At 39.7% G+C, this 19,104-nt stretch overlaps 1 protein-coding gene across 3 annotated transcripts in view; it reads right to left on the bottom strand.

Moving 5' to 3' along the window:
- Window positions 1-3,994: 3,994 nt before the first annotated feature.
- The window catches only part of cacnb4a (calcium channel, voltage-dependent, beta 4a subunit), a 38,384-nt gene continuing 23,274 nt past the window's right edge, over window positions 3,995-19,104 (bottom strand). For 2 of the 3 annotated variants that reach the window (XM_005940069.3, XM_014339308.2), the window contains 12 exons: window positions 17,462-17,581; window positions 16,592-16,714; window positions 15,232-15,359; window positions 14,410-14,489; window positions 14,194-14,213; window positions 13,074-13,154; window positions 9,744-9,802; window positions 9,546-9,655; window positions 9,273-9,424; window positions 8,801-8,896; window positions 8,479-8,655; window positions 3,995-6,542 (listed from right to left, as the gene is read on the bottom strand). In XM_005940069.3, the coding sequence (XP_005940131.1) occupies window positions 6,279-6,542; window positions 8,479-8,655; window positions 8,801-8,896; window positions 9,273-9,424; window positions 9,546-9,655; window positions 9,744-9,802; window positions 13,074-13,154; window positions 14,194-14,213; window positions 14,410-14,489; window positions 15,232-15,359; window positions 16,592-16,714; window positions 17,462-17,581 (1,410 nt within the window). In that variant the 3' untranslated portion in view covers window positions 3,995-6,278. The remainder of the gene's footprint in view (window positions 6,543-8,478; window positions 8,656-8,800; window positions 8,897-9,272; window positions 9,425-9,545; window positions 9,656-9,743; window positions 9,803-13,073; window positions 13,155-14,193; window positions 14,214-14,409; window positions 14,490-15,231; window positions 15,360-16,591; window positions 16,715-17,461; window positions 17,582-19,104) is intronic. The other variant, XM_005940070.3, reaches the window with a different exon arrangement.

Here is a 19,104-nt window from a genome sequence, read left to right on the forward strand (position 1 = left end):
TTCCTATCGTTGCCTAACATTATACCGGTATTACCGTGAACGGTATAATATGGCCCAGCCCTACATACTACAGCACGTCCTTGGGCCAGTATCAACTGCACTGTCTGCCATAACTGCACTAAATAGTAATGAGGCCCTAGAATGAAGGACAGAACAAGGGTAAATGTAAGGTGAATAAGATTATATAATAAGTAAGTGAATAAGAAGAAAACTGGGGCAGAGACTTTAAAAAGCATGACGGCACTTAACAGAAAAATGTTGAATACAGACTGGGTAAAGCTTTCACATTTTTACATTATTATGAATATTATTGTAAAAGTTGTTCTAGAATTTGTCGATGCAGTTTTCTGCAGAATAATGAACCTCTGTCCATTTTTACTTCTGAGAAACTCACTGCTCTACTCAGTTATGTTACTGGCCTGTCACCAGTTAACCTAGTTAGTTACCTAATAAAATCCTCCAGTTGTTTCTTTTTTAGTAATGCTTACTTTTATGAAACATTTGATGTCTTCTATGTTCTATAATAAAATATGAAGTCATGAGATTTGCAAATCATTTTCTATTTACATTTTACAAAATTAAGTAACTTGGAGTTGTAATAAAATTGGGCTTTAAAATGAGGTTGTAATAACAAAAACAAAAATGATGATGATGATGATGATGAGGATGATGATAACAACAACTTAATATACTGTGAAAATGCCTTACAGGTCATATAGCCCACCACTATGATGCCATCTCTATAAGAGAGCGAGATGAGGACTGAGGAACAAAGACTGGTTGATGTCATTAGAAAAAAAACTAGTACATGACAGAAAAAGCATGCACTACCTTCTATTTGTATTAAGCTGAGCTTAACAGACTTATCTTCGTGTTTGGTTTATAGAAAAATCTTGCGTCACAGGACAAATACACAAAGCCTGCATTAAGTCTCCTGCATTAAGTCTCTCTTTCCTATGACTGTCTCCGGCGACAGTCATAGCAAAGAGATGAAGCACTTTTGAAATATGGGGAAAGCCAAAAACTGCGCTTCCTCCACTTCCGTAACATTGATTCATTAATGTTGAATTCTCTCGCAGCTGTTCTATTCCCATGTTGTTGCAGTATATTAATAACTAACCTCGTATTGTGGATGAATAATCTCAGTTGTTCTCCTGACTGAAGTTTGGCCCGTGTATAGCATCCTGCTATGCGATTGCATTTGTCCCTGACCACCAGAATCCCTCACGTTAACTTTTATCGAGTGGAAAAAAAGTTGGCGTTCATCCTCCAGCTTCACTGTGCTAATGTTATGCTAACATAGCTGTGTCGCTAGCAATCACGTAGCACAACATTATATACCAGGTAGTCCAACTTCAGTAACCCTGCAAACGCCACTGCTGTTTAGTTTTCTGTCTTCATTTATGTTGGAAGTGGTAGCAGAGCTGTACGTTTTAATTAGTTTCAAAAATCTCTCAGTCAGAACATGGTATGAAATGTTTAGGTGGAAACTAGCGAGCTAACTTCCTGTTAACTTCTAACTCCGTTAAATTTAATAAATTCTGTTTTCATGGATGCCTGGATGTTAAACTTAATTGTTACACCTGGTAAAGCAGCAACGCTGATGATTTTATTAAAGATGAAAGAATTTAGACCGTTTTTAACTCTAGTGTTCGTTTGACTTTGGGACCTGAAGAGGACGGAGTTTTGGACCCAGATTACTCCGCGAAGCTCCTCACTACGGCAGCCGTAATGCTCTGACAATCCATCAAGCAGTGCGGCTTACCAAAGTTGTACTAAAACATTTTTTAACAGATTTCTGCACGCCAAAATCGGTTCGAGGTCAGTAAGCACAACCAGAATTCATACATAAGGCACACTCTCGATTTTTGAGAAAATTAAAGGATTTTAAGTGTGCCTTATAGTGTGGAAAATACGTTATACAGAAGAAAAGAATATATCGTGATATATATCGTTACCGCACGTGCTTCAAATTATACCGCGATATGGATTTTAGGCCATATCGCCCAGCCCTACTGCAGCTCTTCCAACTACAGCATTATCTGTACAAGCTGTATGTTCGAAAAGCCTGTTATAGTTTTGTTTATGTAAATGTACATGGAAAACCCAACCTGTGTTACTCTGAATAAACTGCTATCATGAGATAAAACAGCTACCTAAAAGCTATAACATTTCATTTAAACTGGATACATAGACAAATATCAGCATCAGCCTGTCGGTTGAGACCTATTGGCTCTTAAGTTTTAAATACTCCTATGCCTTTTAGCACATATGATCTATAATCTGTTATGCTGAAGAACACAGAACATAGAAAGCGTTTATTTGCTTACACTAGGGAAGGTGAAAATAATTTATGTGCTCTGGAATATTTTTTGGAAGACAGCGAAGAAAAGGAATGCCTATTATATCATATTATTGTATCTAGATCTATTACCACACTCTGTTTTTGCATGGATCCCCAAACTAACCTTTGACAAAACTTGTAATTCAAGGAAATCATAAAAAGTCCATAATCAGTGTGTAATCACGTACAGCTAAGCCTTCAGCTAACAAAACGAAAACCTCAAAACTGAGGAAGCGAAAGCTTTTGCAAACGGATCTGTGCAAGGTGAAAAATGAGCTTTATATATGCATTCTACCACACACAAAAATGTCATGTCAACATGCCATGTATGTTAATATGCTTCTGTTCTTCCACTGGGTTGTCTCAGTCAGCTGGGTAAATGGTAAGACTTCTGAGATTTGGAAGCGCAGCTCTGAGGCTACATCCAGGGATGACAATAAAAGCTTTTCAGGCTTCAGGGACAGGATGGGTACAAGAAAATAAGAGCATAATTTAGAATTGAACAAATGGCAAATGTCTGGTCCTCTGACTCAGATGCATTATTATAATATTGTCTGGCCACAAAACAGCTTATATGCATCTTGACATTACTACTACATGTTTCTGGCCGTTAGGCAGATAATTAAAACTACTCCTCCTTACAGGGATTACTTTTTTGTGTACATGACGACATTCTCTAACACATCAGTGTAAAGTCTCCCATATGTGTTAAGTTAACTTGAGTTAGAGTGAAGCTAGGTGACTGCAAAGACCTGTTTTATGTTATGATTCACATTATTTTCATACACAAAGTATTTAATGATCCTTTGTGCCCCTACAGAAGAGACCACACCCATCTGGTTAGACCTGTTTTATCGCAGGATAAGTGTGATCACTCAGAACATATGTATTTGCTGTGATCCTTCCCTCTAAGTGGACAAGCGAACCCACACAACTCACCAACGAAACTGTTCCCAACAGAGCTGCTGGATCCCCTTACTGTAGGTGTCAAGGGTTCAGATTCTTCCTTTAATTTGTCACCTATCAGAAAACTCCTGACACTAATCTGATAAGATTAAGTAATCACACTGGCAGTACAAAGTCAGTGTGATTCAGTCTAAAGTCAATCGCCTTGTTAACTGGAGAATTTTGCTGATGTAGCTGACTTCTGTGTGCTCTGTTGGTGTAGCCATCTCCAGTCTCAATGCCGGTGTCAACCCGGACTGAACACCGCATCACACTGTACCTCGGGGTTCAGGTTACAGAGGTTTCGCAAGGACCTGTTTACTGATTCAAGATCACTAGCCAGGAATCTACTTGGTTTTGCCTATCTGCGCTCTAGAACCCGAGAGCATAAATAATCTAACACAAAGTTAATTCAGAAATGGAGCGCCATGTTCGCAGAAAAACTATCATCTTTGCCGGTCCATTGGTGAAATGCTGACCATAACGTTAAATATAAACGGTAAACCATGTGACAACTTTTAAATTCACCGACAATACCAATAATGAAACAGTAAACGTCCCGTTAGGGACAGAAACTGGTTACACGGCTAATTATGAGAGAATAGACCAGCGGGCCTTCTCTGACCACGGAGCCCCCTTAGCTCCTACACCTTCGACAGTTTCATGATGAATGCCGCAGCACCATTCTTACCTTGGTGGTTAAAAAGCCTCCATAACTTTGTAAATAGTATTCCCATGGCTGACGGTGATGAATTTCGATGCCAGCTTGTAATAGTTCGATGTACCTTAGCTAGCCAGCCTTGTTGTTCAGTCCTGCCAACTTCAACTAGCTAGCTAACTTGCTAACTACAACGACGATGACCTGTCAAAGCATTCAAATACAACTGCCATACTTATATGAACTGACTTCTACTCTACATGACCTACGGGGTGAAAATGTAGGTCCGACGACTGATTTACTGTATGAAACAAAACCGAAAACACTTAACACTGTCACTTGCTAGTTCGTATCAGCTGGCTGTTGTGAAGTACCCTGCGCTGTCAATCTTGCGCATGCGCGTCTAGTATCTTATGGAGCGCTATAAGGAAGGAAAAGCATTTATTATATTATATTATATGATATGATATGAAAACTTCATACACAACAGGTTTAATAATTATTAAATACAGTAACAGGTAAATTATTTTTTATGAATATTTCTATAAGCAAAAAACAAAAAAAACCCACTGGTATCCATACAACAGCATAACAGCAGTTTATTTCATTACAGTTGTAAAATGACAGTGCACACAAATTCTAATCAATGCATCATTCTCTCACAGGCAGTATTCAAATCTTTTAAATCACTGCTTATGCTCCACTGTTTTGAAACTACAACAATAAAAGCTACTGTGTAAGGAAAATAAGAACGGAAGCCTGCTCGTCAGACTTCCCTCTGCAGAATCACAGCACAATGAGATCTCTGGTCTATGACCTGAAATAAAACGAAACTTTTCAATATCTAAATATTAAAATACAATATACAAGGATATGTCATGTAAAAGGTAATGCTATTTAATCCCATATTAGCTGGTAGCGTACATATAAATTGAAAGATGGGGGAGAACTGGCTGCTCAACATTTCCATAAAAGTAGCATGTAAATGACACTATTAACAAAGGCAGTGCAGTCCTGCCCAAGTGCTTTTAGACAGCTTCTTATTTATCAGTAGTCTTTAATAAAACTCAAGGAGAATACATAGAAAAGCTGTAAATGACAATATAGAAGAGGTGCATGTTAAATTGCTACTCAAGGAAAGTGTTTAGTGTTACTTTATTTTATAAAACCTTTTACTAATATATTTTTTGTCTGATGGTTGGAGGGTGTAAGCAAGGCTCTTATATAAAATGACATAAATGGAATGTAATTTATTGTTCTGGAAATTGAACTTTACACAAATTAAAATTTCTTTCCTTTGATTATTTTTCAGTGTATTATATATGGAAGCCCTCAATATAAATCACTCACAAAAACCCAAAGTCTTGCTTAATCCATGTCCTACGAAACCCATGACAGACAACAGCAGTTAATTGAAGCATGGCATGTGAGAAATGCGATGTTGTGACCATTTTAAAGACTTCTGTGCTGGAAAAACAGCTTTTTTTTTTCAAGAAACAAAATCATAAAATCACAAAAATAACATAACTCTCAGAATCACACTCCCATCAGGGGTGAGAACATAAACGCTACACTTCTAGGTCTAATTGACCTCTCATTCCTGAGGTTGTGGAGCTTTGAAATGTATTAGTATCTGCATGATTTTTCTCCTTTTCTGTCATATGATTTATGACAAAAACAGCATTTAAAAAGAAAGGGAACAGGAAGCTACTGCATGAACCCTGAATTAGCCATTCATGTCACTTTAAAACAATAGTTGTAAAATTCAGGATTCGGGAGCAAGCTTTACAGGACTTATCACACACATCAAGGACAGCGGCACATTAAAGATGCATTAAACTCTCCTTCTACCATCTCCTGGACCCGTGCAAACAAGTTCTGCGCTGATCATCACTGCTGGATGCTGTCTGGCACTGGCCTGAGTCAGATGGTCCCTGTAATTACAGTCCTACCTGCATGCTACAGTAACAGCTGAGACAGCGGGAATGGTCCAGAAGGGCCTAGTTTACTTCACTCACATGTCATACTGGTGACATATTCAAAAAATGTCCAACTTTCCCTCTTAAATATAACTTTACTGATCTTGTGCTACTTTCATATCCAGTACCTTGTTCACATCAAAGCAAGAGCAGGATTCTTATTTTTGGGTTCAAATGCTCATTTGTCAGGAGCCAAGGCCAAAGTAGATATGAGGTACTACACAAAATAAAAGGTGGTTTCAGTCCTCGTGAATGTAAGAGATTTATCATGTAATAGCAAACTTTCCCCTTGTGTTCACGGTGGTCGCTTGAAGAGACACAGGCCTATACTTTGTTAACAGCAGGCCACAGCTCAGAGCCGGTGCCTGGAGTCCTGGCTATAGCCTCCCGGGGATCCTCGGTTACGGTGGGGCTTATAAGAGTCCTGGTAGGGGTCCTGGTAGTCCTCCTCCACCAGAGGAGAGTGGTCCCTGCTGTGCTGTGAGCCTGAGGAGAGACGGTTGCGATTCTTCCGTGCCCGCTCGTTATGGCAGTTCTCATCGGCAGACACTAGACTGCGACGTTCAACGGGCGAATGGTCTGCCGTCGTGTGGTTGCTGTTCCGGTTTCTTTGGGCCTGTTTGAGAGAAGTAATGCTGATTTCAAACTGCATTTTGCTTTGTTAACACTCGAACAGAATCAACATAACTATGCATTTTTAATATGTTTGCATTAGAGTTTGCATTAGCCCTGCGACAGACTGGCGACCTGTCCAGGGTGTACCCTGCCTCTCACCCTATGACAGCTGGGATAGGCTCCAGCGCCCCCCGCGACCCTGAAAAGGATAAGCGGAAGCGAATGGATGGATGGATGCATTAGAGTCCAACAGATTTATCAGTGGGCTGGTATTATCGGTCAATATCAGATATTTGATGATTGAAAAATCCAAGAAGTAAAGATGGGAGAAACACCCTTCAACACTTCAATAATTAGTGCTGACATTTTATAGTTTGTCCACAAGAGGGCACTTTGCAACTAATCTGAATGGAGCCAGACAGAGTGTAAACGAGCAAATAAAAAAATAAAATCATATCAAATAAAATTGTTTGTTAATCATGGTTATTTTGAGTCTTCTTCATTGGTGTCCCCGTGAAATATATCACTGTAGATACCAAAAGGTTGATTCTGTTCATCTGGACGTAGCGTTTTCAATGGGGCAAACGTTTCGTCATTCATCCAAGTGACTTCTTCTTCTTGATCAATGGTCATGAGAATTTGCATATTAATGATTAAGGAACTGACCTCACAGCCTACTGTTCATTAAGTGGTCTAGGTTCCGCTTTTGTGCAAATGTACTGTTTAATGATGATGTGGAACCAAAAGCCAAATGACTCACCTACGTTCAAAAAACACTAGAATCTGTGTAAAAAAAACATGATTCATGACTCCAGCTGCTCTGGAGTCATGAATCAAAGTTTAAAGTATTTGGCTCCAACTTGAAGCAGATTGCCTAAAGGCTAGAGAGTACTGCAGAGATGAGAGTCTACAGGCAAGGTAAAGGCTCTGGTAGAGGTTCTTTGCAGTTTATGGACATCATATCTGCTAATAAGGTGGATATAGGATAAGATTCATATCTGTATTTCAGTGCCATCAGTGAGTCATCTCATCCAAAATCAGTGCCAACATACAGCTAAACTCAAAGAATTATCATCAGACAATAAGAACGAGGAGTTCTGACCCCCACAGAGCCCTGATCCCATAGCCTTGGATTAAATTACACAGAAGAATGAAGCCGATTCTTGGAACAAAAACAAACTACCTGCCAAGTACTCAGAAAAATACGTACACCTAGGAGGTCAGTTTGTCCTAAACACAAGTGTGATGTTTCGCATGCACTTTTTCACAGAACTTTAAGTTCTTTTACAACTTTAGTTATTAAAGGTTCTATAGTTTCTTCACTTACAGTATTGAGGAAGTTACAATTACAATAGATTAAAATGTAAAAAGTTTTTAAAATAGTGTTAAAGCCCATTTCACTGTTAAACCATCTTGTAAGTAGGTACCAAAAATTATATTTACTTTATTTCACTATACCCTAACTACTACTAACCTTTAGGTGCCTGGGCTATACTGGGGATTTGGGTAGATAATGGACTCATCTGTTGTCCACTAAAACCTGCTGTGGATATTTTTCCAGCATTGAAAATGTGACAACAAACCATTATAACTCACTCTAAGCATTCAAGGCTTCTGATCTACATCAGTAAAGGAGCTGCAAGCTTTTTACTTTAAAGACAGCAGGAGGGCCTTTGTTTCTCGAAAGATTTTAGTGTGGCTTTCATCTTGTTGCTAGAACATTTTACTGCTAATACCATGCACCTCAGCTATGGCTTTAGGGCATAGTGCATTATCAAACGCTGAGTATTCACACACTGAAATGATCCAAATTTCCTTCTATCCGGCAGGTTGGTAAATCGAAGTCATACATGACTGAAATCTGGGATTTTGTAAAACAACAATGAGAAGAAAAGAAACCCGGGACAGTTTTTTGCTCTTTAACTTCAGAAATTCACCTGAATGGCAGCAGGATACGGGGAGAGAGCAGTGGAGCCCAGATTGCGTCCCAGGAGGGGGTTGAGCGGCATGGAAAGCGAAGTGTGCGTCGCACGCCAGTACGCCTCCAGGTACTCTGCCAGGTGTTCACAAGCATCTTCAAGCTGGTTCTCATCCAAAATAATATCAAACATCTCCTAAGGTTGGAAAAGAAGAGAGGAAGGTGTAATCTGCTGCTGCATTTGGATTTCTTTTCACCACTTGTGATTACATCATGAAACCTAACTTAACTTAGAAGCTGTTGCTTCCCTTAATTAAAAAAAGGGGGTGATGATTACTCACAGAAGGACACTGTGCTAGTTTCTCTGCTGCAACAAGCTGCACATTCAAATGTTTGCTTTGAGACTTCCCTCTTGATTTGATCAGCCTCTGCAAGACCTGTGGGTGACACAAAAACAGTCTAAAAATTAAGAAACTAGAAGACGAGTCGTAGCAGGCCCATGGAAATTGGACTCTGTTACATGTAGGTTTGTGACAAGAGATTCTTTTCTAGAAAATCCAGCCAACACAAGCAATGGCACGCCTGTCACTGCTCCAAACTCACATTACAGTCAAGTCTATGACTTTCTCTCACTGCCTGAAGGGTTTCTTGGTATTTCACAGCTTACACTGACACTTGGCATGTTGTCAAGTACAACACAATAAAGTTTTTTGTCATTGTTTTTAAATAATATCAGTTTTTAAAAAAAATTAACATAATATATAGTATCCTGTTAGGCTAATGTAATTAAGTAACTTAAGCTTTTAATCTCACCTTAGGCGAGGACACCTTAACATGGACGATAATGGGTGCTAATGAAGTCTTGATGAGCTGCGCTGGGTGGTTAATGGTGTCAGCATCCAAAACCACCAGCTGTAAAGACCTGGCCAGCTCAAAGATCCTCTCTATTTCACTCTGGACCTCAGCTACAAAAAGTAAAGAATGTACGGCAGAGCAAATATGAATAAGAAACAATATGCAACATATTTACGCTCCACATCACCTATAAGACATGCGCATCATTGAGTGAGTTTCCTGTAGCTTTACCAAGGCTGGAGCGGGTGTTGGATCTCTCAATGATGGCCCTCTTACTGGGGTTGTTTAGTACTGACCTCTTGGCCAACGATATGTCAGCTGTTACCCTCGTGATGGATATCCTGGAACAAAAACTGTACGCGTCACACAGAGCACGGCCAGCACCTCGATGCATTATATGACAGAGTCTGCTTCGCTTTCACTGCTCACCTCCCATCGAACCTGTGCTTCAGGAAGTCAAACAGCGCTTTCTGCATCATGTCGGTGACCTGCAGTAATGGGGAGCGAAGAAGGCGGCGCAAACAACATGGACATGGGGAAAAGAGGAAGAAGAGAAGAATAGATTAAAACATTAATCTAATTAAAGGCAGGGGGAATAGGGAAGGCTGTCAAACTTGTTACTGTCACGGTCCCTGAGTCTTGCACCTCCCTGAGCCTGGTTCTCCGGGAGGTTTCTTCCTGTTAAAAGGGAGTTTTTCCTTCCTTTCCCACAGACACCAAGCGCTTGCAGATAGGGGGCGTTGTTTGATTGTTGGAGTTTTCTCTGTATTATTGTAGGGTTTTGCCTTACAATATAAAGCACCTTTCTGTGTTCGCCTGTCTTGTCTTCTTGCCCTCCTCTGTGCGAAGTAAATTTTATTACCGTGTTCTGTTGTGTCCCACTTCCTGTTTTATTTTGGTAATGGTTGTCCTCTGCATCTTATAGTGAGTATTACTTCCCCTGTCTCATATGCTATTGTCTTCAGCTGTGTTTAGAGCTGCACCTGTTTCCTGTTCATGCATGTTCTTCTCTATATATTATGTCAGTCTCCTCTTGTCCTATTTTATATTGTTTGCATAATTGTGTGTTCTCTAGCATTGTTTTCCTTGTCCTATAACTACCCTGCACTGCTATTTAAAGCACTTTGAGTGATCAAGCAGAGTAGAAAAGTGTTATATAAGAATCAGGCTATTTACCATTTGCTAACCAGTAGTTAATCTCTGAACTTCAGCATTAAAAGGCTCGCTTTAAGTTTAACTTCAGCATCCACTTGTCTGCCTGTGGGTCTGCAAAATTATCCACTACCCACACAGCACACCCAATGGCAGTACCAAGCAAGCAAAAGGTGGCTATAAAGGCTCATAACATGAGCAATTTTATGCAGCTATGGAGCAGAGCAGGCAGTAAAAGAAGCTAGCCCCCCTATTATTCATTCTAATGGTCAGTCTCTGGCTGAGCCACATTTTTACATTACACACTTGACCAAGCTATAGTCTACCCTGTGAAAAGCTTCTTTTTTTTCCCATCCTGGCTGATGAACGTGGGTCACATTAAATAAAGCGATCAAAAGCTTCAGTGAGCGATGTCGCAAAGACGAGTGCACAGGTGATAAATTTGGGGCAATCCCTCGGTGTAGCTTTGAATATATAGGCTTGGCTGGTGAACATGCTTGCAGCTCTGAGGCCTTGAACTGAAACAGAAGTTTAAGTTCACAAAGTTACCCTCAAAGACATACACTTATACTTCCCAAGGTCTTTGACTCAGAAAAGAAATACATGGATTCGTGAATAAAATCAGGCAAAGGCGACTATTCGATTGCGCCAGTTGTCGCTCTAAATTGGTCAAAGTACACTGACAGTCACATTGGGTTGACAGGGGCTTCATGCCCATTGGGCTGTAACACAAAGCAGTTGTAAGGAATAAATAGTCCTATTAAAATGTCAAAATACATAAATGCTCTACTCACATTTGAGGTTCTTATTTAAATTTACTTAAAGGGACAGTTGAGGAAAAAAGAAACTTTTTCCGTAGTGCTCTTTATCCATCTATATTACCACTTTTGAAGATATTAGTTGTAGAAAAATCAACTCTCCCCTAAAGACTATGAAGTGTACACATACCATGACGAGAGGTCACACTTGTGTAACTGTGTGAGCTGTTCCATAGTTTTGGAGCTAAGGTGTGGAATCCACAGTCCCCCTTTAGATGGGTGCCAAGAAAATTCTTATCTGTGGACCTTAAAAACTGGTTTGAAGAATAGGGGTGAAGTAGATCAACAACACAGAGCCTCACCTCACAAGTGAAAAAAACCCCCCAAGATTTTAAGCTGAAATCTAAAGCTGTGAGGAGGCCACTGCAGATCATTTAATAATGGGGTGATATGGGAAGATTTATGAGAGTGAGTTAAAAGCCTTGCAGTAGCATTTCGGGGAGATGTGAGGTCATTAATAGATGCTTTAGACAGACATGAAAACAGTGCATTACAATAATACAAGTTGCCTGTATTTTATGTCACAGTAGTAGATAGTAGACAAGAAAGTTGGCTGTGAGCGAGGGGCAATGACACATAGGAAATGGGCGGAATCAAACCCAGACCTCTGCCGTGCATATGGATCACTTGTTCAACCAAGTGAGTTTTACTTTTTTAAAGGAATTTTCAAAGTGCATCTTTTTGTGCAACAGTACAACTGCACAGAGCTTCATGCAACCTTGAAATATTGCACGTGACACCTATTAATTACCACGTGATTACATGTTAACTCTGTGGCACTGGCAAAATAAATAAATAAATAAATAATATTATTGCTCACACATAAAAAAACCTGTAGGGTACTGCATGAACAGATAAACTAAAGGTTTGGGACATGAAAAGTATCTCAAGGCATGGTACACATTATTTTATGTTTCTAATTTCAAGCGATGCTCCACTTTTTCAGACTGATGCAGTTTAACCAGAAGGTTGTTACCACGGCAACACCAGGATGGGAGACAAGGACTGTGATTCCATGACAACTGACTTCAGCACTCCCACCTTCCACAGCGTCCTTGGCCTCCTTTATGCTTTGCACTGTCGTTCCAACCGATTATCGACGAGCAGTTTGGATTTGGATGCTGTTACCCCGGGAACACTCATTGCAGAATGAATTAACTGGGATTGAAATTCAGTAACTTACAACATGATGTAATATTCATGTAAGGCATGAGTCTGCACGGCCCATATGGACGCATGTTAAGGCAACTCGCCCCTGCTGAGTTCTTTATCCAATAGATTTAAATTCCCGTTCCTGTCCAATAAAGATTGCAGACATGGTCTGAGGTAATACTTGGTTGCCTTCTTTGTTCATTCTGACTGATGAAGACACACTGATGTCGAAATGTCAGCCTGATTGCACAATTAAAAGCTGTGAATTCATCAGCATGCTCCAGCCCCTTCTGTCCTTTCAAAGTTTGCTCACACTGGGAAGCACCCAATACAGTATTGTGCTGTAAAACGAATGTCACGTCACAGTCTTAGATTAAGGATGTCCTCACTAAGTAACAGTGAATTTGAATGAAGAGCACTATCAGACTTGTTATTTCCAAAGTGTTACTTAGTTTTAATAGGATCCCATAAGGATACTGAAGAATCTGCGTCTAGAACAAAGGACTTCTGAGTGGTCTCTTTCACCAGGACTAGTGAATTCATCCTTCATGATAAAAACGACTCATTTATTTTTTCATCTTTTGTGGAGGAAAAAAAAAGGCAGTCAGCCTGCTGGAGGAGCAGCAGTCTTTCTTACCTCATAACCTTTCAGGGAGGGTCCCACCAGGACAACTGGCCTCATGGAGGGAACCACGTCATATGGCGGAACATGCTCAGCCTGGAGGTCCAGAAACACAGAGATAAAGTCAAGCTCTAATATTTTTAGCATTTGTTTCCTAAAGTCTGAAAGCAACCCAGAACTCTCCCAGTGTGTCTGAGTGTAAGTGGAGAAATGCTTTAACCAGTGCCAGCACCAATCCAGAGAAAGATGTTGAAATAAAAGATTTTAAACAACTTCTGCTTTGTCAAAACTGTGAATTAAAGATTAAATAGTAGTAAACACTGATGATGCAAAACCTGCTCTGAAGTTCACAACCTTAACTGGATGGTTGGGAATTTTTCCTTCCCACTGTTGGGTTTTTCTCTCTATGTATTATTGTAGGGTCTACCTTACAATATAAAGCGCCTTAAGGTGACTGTTGTTGTGATTTGGTGCTGTAAAAAAAAAGAGAAAAAAAAGGAAGAAGAAGGTAGAAACTGATAAACTAACATATTATAATTAATACGATTAAATGACTAAGAATGCGGTGAATCAATTTAATGGTTGTATTAATTGTTTATGTAAACAAGGGAAGATCAAGATAAAAGAAAATATAAGATAAAAGACAAAGAACAGAGAGAACAGTGTCTGTAACAAGGAGGCGTACTCTTCATTTGAGATGCAGTCAAGCAATTTCTTCCACTTTTTTAAGAAAGTCTTGGATCTTTGTGAAAGTCATTTTCTTTTATTACCCCAAGATACAATACCACGACATCTTTATGGATTCCATGACCAAGGATCTTTCTTATAATTGGATTTCTATTGTCCCCAAATTCTTTTGTACGTCCAAAATATGCAGGAGTGGTTGGTGTGTATTTGATCACACTGTCTCCAGCATGGCCGATGTGACTGGCATCATTTGCTCATGGCATAAGGTTCCAACACACTTTAATGTTAAATAAAAAGTTTGCCAAAATTACAGAATAATCTCCACCGTCCATATATGTACGCAATGTATAGATCTGGTCTTTTGTTTTAAAGGGACACAAAGCCTTTTTCTAATAACTGACAGTTCACCTTTAATTACATAAATAAGCAAATAAGCTGTCACACTCACCACTTTCTGTTTCTGCTTTCCTGAAAAAGAAGAGAAATGTGTAGTAAGTGCACACATTTCTATCAGCTATGTTAAAGCCTTATTTTACAACAAAAGGTTAAAAAAAGATGCTCCTACTGATACACAGATATAACTGCAAAGCAGAAGACAAGACCATCCCTTGTGAATCTAACAGTAGCATTTGCTATTATAAATAACCGGATCTGTGCAACCAACCTGCAGAGTTTGGGTTTGGTTTGAACGTTCCTGACACCATCTCTCCCAGACTGGAGGAGGAATTCCCACTGGATTTACTGCTGGATGGATAACACCGGATAGAAAGAGCAGTGTTACTGTAAAAGCTAATGGGATGATTTCATCTGTCACCACCACCGCCCACGAATAAACTCACTATCTCCTACAGTCATAAACTGCATATTATACTATGTTCTTGGATTTAAATAACATCAAAGAACTGGTGAATCAGTGATGTGTCTGTAAAGTAAGGCAGACTTCTACTGAAAGATGAAAGATAGAAATACATACAAGACAAAAGCGATTGCATTAATCAACGACTGGCGTGCAGTTTGTCGATTGTTCTTTCACTGTAAATATATATGACCTAAATATGTCATCATTTTTCTTTCTGTACTATTGTGATAACATGGCTTTGTGATAGAAATCACAAAGTACCTCACAATGACAAGTGCTTTTTTTGTATTTTATGGTAACTGCGAAAGGATAATAGTACTCAGCACCATTAATCGTCTCGGTGACTACAACCCAGCATCCCATCTGATGGAAAATTCTGTGGTGGCTCTGATCCAGGTATACCTCCGAGAGCCTGGACCACACAGCACAACTTGGATTTCATCCACCTGACATCCTGCTTATCTGCCAGCCTCTACTCATCCCTAAAGTGGCTCGCTCTCAGTACAATCCCAAACCCTTCAAACTCTCTTTATCCCCTTTGATCCATGTCTCTTCTCTGCAATATCTGTTGCTGCTGCTGACGCCTTCGCTCTGCCGCACTCATCCAGCCCTCCTCCTCCTGCTCACCCAGGGAAGCGTCCTCTCTTCTGTTCCTGTTGAAGGCGGATGTTCTCCAGCTTCAGTGGGCTGGGAATGAACCCAATGTCACAGCCCTCTTTCACCAGGCGTCCAATCCACCAGTCATTGTTGTATTTCTGAAAAACAGAACGAGAAAAGTCTCAGCGACAAAATCCCAGAATTTAAATTAGTCCTTAAGAGTAATCCATTGTAATTAAGTGACTTTCCTCTGTATCGGTATGCAATACAGCGAAACAGCTTCCACATTACAAATATCTCTGTCCATAAAGATACAGTATGAACAGTGATAAAGGTAATTACAAATAACAGTGTTCAGTAGACTAACACAAATATTTCAGAACGCTGTGTACTAATAATACAAAGTAGAGACAGGATCCTTTTTTTATTGGCTGGCTAGATTTCAGTCAGGGCAAACAAATAAAGAACGGTCAAACTGACCTTAAAGCAGACTGCTATTTCTGCTTTTACAGGCGTCTATGATGAGACACATTAGTGAGCCCTGCACCACACCAACTGTACAAAACCAGAACATCAACTCATCCGGCTCATGATCCAACTTAAGTCACAGGTTGCTGTTTTGTGTGTCCAGACAGAAAGTTGTATTGATTTGCTTTAACTAGTTGTTGTGAGAAGCCTCACAAACAATCATATCAGGACATATTAATGGAGTTTAACTCAAATCTAAGGAGTGGCAATTTTTGTGGAAATGGAAAAGCGCAGGTAAAGTAAAGATGATAGAGTGTATTTACTCCAAGGCCTTGTTCACACTACCAGCTTAGATATGTTTTTTGCCCCCACATACAATAGAATCAGAGCAAACTACGCTCCTGCTCCTGGATTCAAACTCTTAACAGCTTAACAGGAAGCAATGTATGAAACTGGGAAGAACAACAGCCTGTGCACACACAGCAAAAAAAACAAACAACTTGTTTGCTAGCACTTTGGGGGAAACCTATGTGATGGTAAGCTGCATCTTAATCATGGCTATATAGCTACAGATGCTCAGGTTGTTACCATGACAACCCATACAGATACATTAATGAAATCTGGACGCACATTCAGTCTGTTAACTTAAAAGCTACATTTTGAGCATAGCTCTTTTTATGAATATCAGATTAACTTGTGACTCTTTTCTTGGCTCTTGCAATGAAAAAAAACAAAAACAAAAAAACAGAGATAGGTCACAAGCTCCATGATGGGAAAAGTTGTTACACAGAGAGTAGCAAAATAGCTAACATGAAACTCTTTGTTTAGTTGAAAAAACACTTTCTCCTGTGGTTAAAAACTAAACTGTGCAGGCTGAATTGAATCCCCCCCCCTACAGTGCCACACTGCAACTGAATTGCACCTCTTTGATGTGGAGGAAGTCCTTGGCATCAAAAGATACAGCCGTGCCAGCCACGGGAACATCCTCATCCAGCGCACCACAGTAACTGACATTGGTCTTCACTGCAAACGCAACTGCTTTAGTCTGCAAGACAGAAAGGAGGGACAAGTTTTTGTAGCAATAACCATGTATATTAGCAGTGAATAATTTGGTTCAGACAATCTATCACAGAATGTGACATTTTGTACAGCACCAGCGTGTCCATCGTGCTCCAGCATCACACATGCAGAACGAATGGCCTGCAGTGAGGGGTGGGCACTGCTGAAGAGAAGCTATTTTAGACCTCCTGACAACAGTGGCTGGAAGACAGCATCAGTAGTGATCACACCACATCTACAGCAGGTAGCAGGGAAGCCTCATACCAAGGCCATAAAACCAAAGTAGTATTATTATTATTATTATTATTATTATTATTATTATTATTATTATTATCATCATCATCATCTGCTCCTGCGCAGTGAATGAAGTGATCAAATTGAGTGATCTTAATGCTTAACTGTTTAATTTCACCATTATTTCCTAAACTGATGCAGTAATAAGTGTCACGGGTGTTTTCCTAATGTTAAAGGCTACATTTCACTGAAGTACTTAATTGCATTGTTGTGTTTGTTTCATGTAACTTATTTACGGTGTGAATGTTGGCACATGGTGTCACTTTTACAATGTTGAAAACTGTAAAAGTTCAGAAACAGTATGGCAACCTTTACACAGCCATTAACACAGATTAGCAGGGCAACCAGTGATGCAAAATCCTTTTTTTTTTTTTTTTTATGTGATATACAGCCAGTTATGGTGCTCTGTTACCCATAAACAGCTCCTAGTGAAACTGACCTTTGCTCTCTCAAGCTGAACAGTGGCCTGCTGCTCCCTCTCCTGCCGGCCGCCCTCCTTCTCCTCCTCCAGGGACACATCTGAATCAGATGGTCGGCTTGTGTAGGAATCAGCTGAGCCCTGAAGAAAAAGAGAACACAAAACGTGGAAACAAGCCAATAGCACAATAGATGCAGGTACTAAGGATAAATAACCATATGGTGACATAACTTTCTTTATGCCCTCCAGATTAAATGTGACATCTTTGTTGTGCAATTTCATGTGTCCTGCACAGACAGATGCAGGGCTTGGCAAGAGCCTATTTCTTAAAAATATAGAGACAAAGAGATTTTTATGGAAACCCAGGTGTGTGTGTTTGTGTGTGTGTGTGTGTGTGGGGGGGGGTCATATGTGATTAGTTGAATTACTTTCCATGCGAGATCAAAGGCTGACCCATTCTAAGATGACGGTTGCATGAATAGCTGAAAAGATTCAGAAGCTATTTTTTATTTCAAAGGATGAAATCGAAACAGACCACGGCAGACCAAATACAAATGTCAAAAATCTTTTATTCCCTTGAAAAAAAGGCTCATTTGAAAAAAGGCTTGTTACTATCACAGTAACATAATTTCAAGTTTAAGTGACAAAAAAAAAAAAAGGAAATTTGAATAATATGATGTTCATCTCTTATTTTCTTAGGGGTAACGCACTATTTAAGTCATAAGTATTGTTTTAAAGGAATAGTTTAAACAAATGCTCCCACCCACCATCCTTCTCAGATTTGGAGGAGAAAACTAAAACAACCTTAAGTCATGCTTTTTGTTAAAAGAAATATAACATTCAATTTATGAAATATAATACATCACTTATTTTGCTTTATATGGTTCATAGGCTCCCCCCCCTTTTATCAGGCCAATGGTAGGTCGAATTCAGGTGCATAATCCTAGCTATAGTGGCCACTTTAGCATCAGACAAGGCTGGCTGCCATAAATCTGTGTATAGGCTGTCAGTTAACTGTCTACCTCAGCTGTCAATATAGCAGGTGTTCATATCTATTTACTCTGAAACCTTTCACTCTTTGTGAAAAGAGTCTGATGAGTCAGTGAAGCTCACTTCTGTCAGATGAGAGTTAGAAACTGAGGATATCCTGAAATTTTCTGTTGGTAAGTGCAGGCTTTGCTGCTGTTAGCCTCTGTTAGCTACCGTTAGCCCTCATTAGCCGCTGTTAGCCTCTGTTAGCTGCTGTTAGTAAAAGTTTCACATGATGTGAGAATGTAATCAAACTGTCTATCACAGGCAAAGTGTGAGTTTATACATTGTCTGTATAAAGTTTACTTTAAGACAGACATGAGAACAGTACTAGGTCTCTTATCTTAATTCTGACAGGTAAGTTCAAGTTAAAATATTTCTTGAAACTAATTTATTTTAGTTTTTTTCTGTAACTTTTCTAATTTTATTAATGTCCACATTTTTGCTCCATACTGTGTTTTTCCTATACAGACACCAGGGCCCTGTTTCAGGAAGCCGGTTTAGTGCAAACTCTGAGTAAGTATACCCTGAGTTAACGAAAACGCTGGTTTTTCGGTTTCACAAAGCGAGTTCAGCTGCAGCCTGAGTGAGTCACTATGACGACACACGCCGTGAAGCTAACCTGCCCCCTAGCA

Source organism: Haplochromis burtoni, unplaced genomic scaffold, assembly GCF_018398535.1.
Source record: "Haplochromis burtoni strain Fernald_Lab_line unplaced genomic scaffold, NCSU_Asbu1 Contig_275, whole genome shotgun sequence".
NCBI lineage: Eukaryota > Metazoa > Chordata > Actinopteri > Cichliformes > Cichlidae > Haplochromis > Haplochromis burtoni.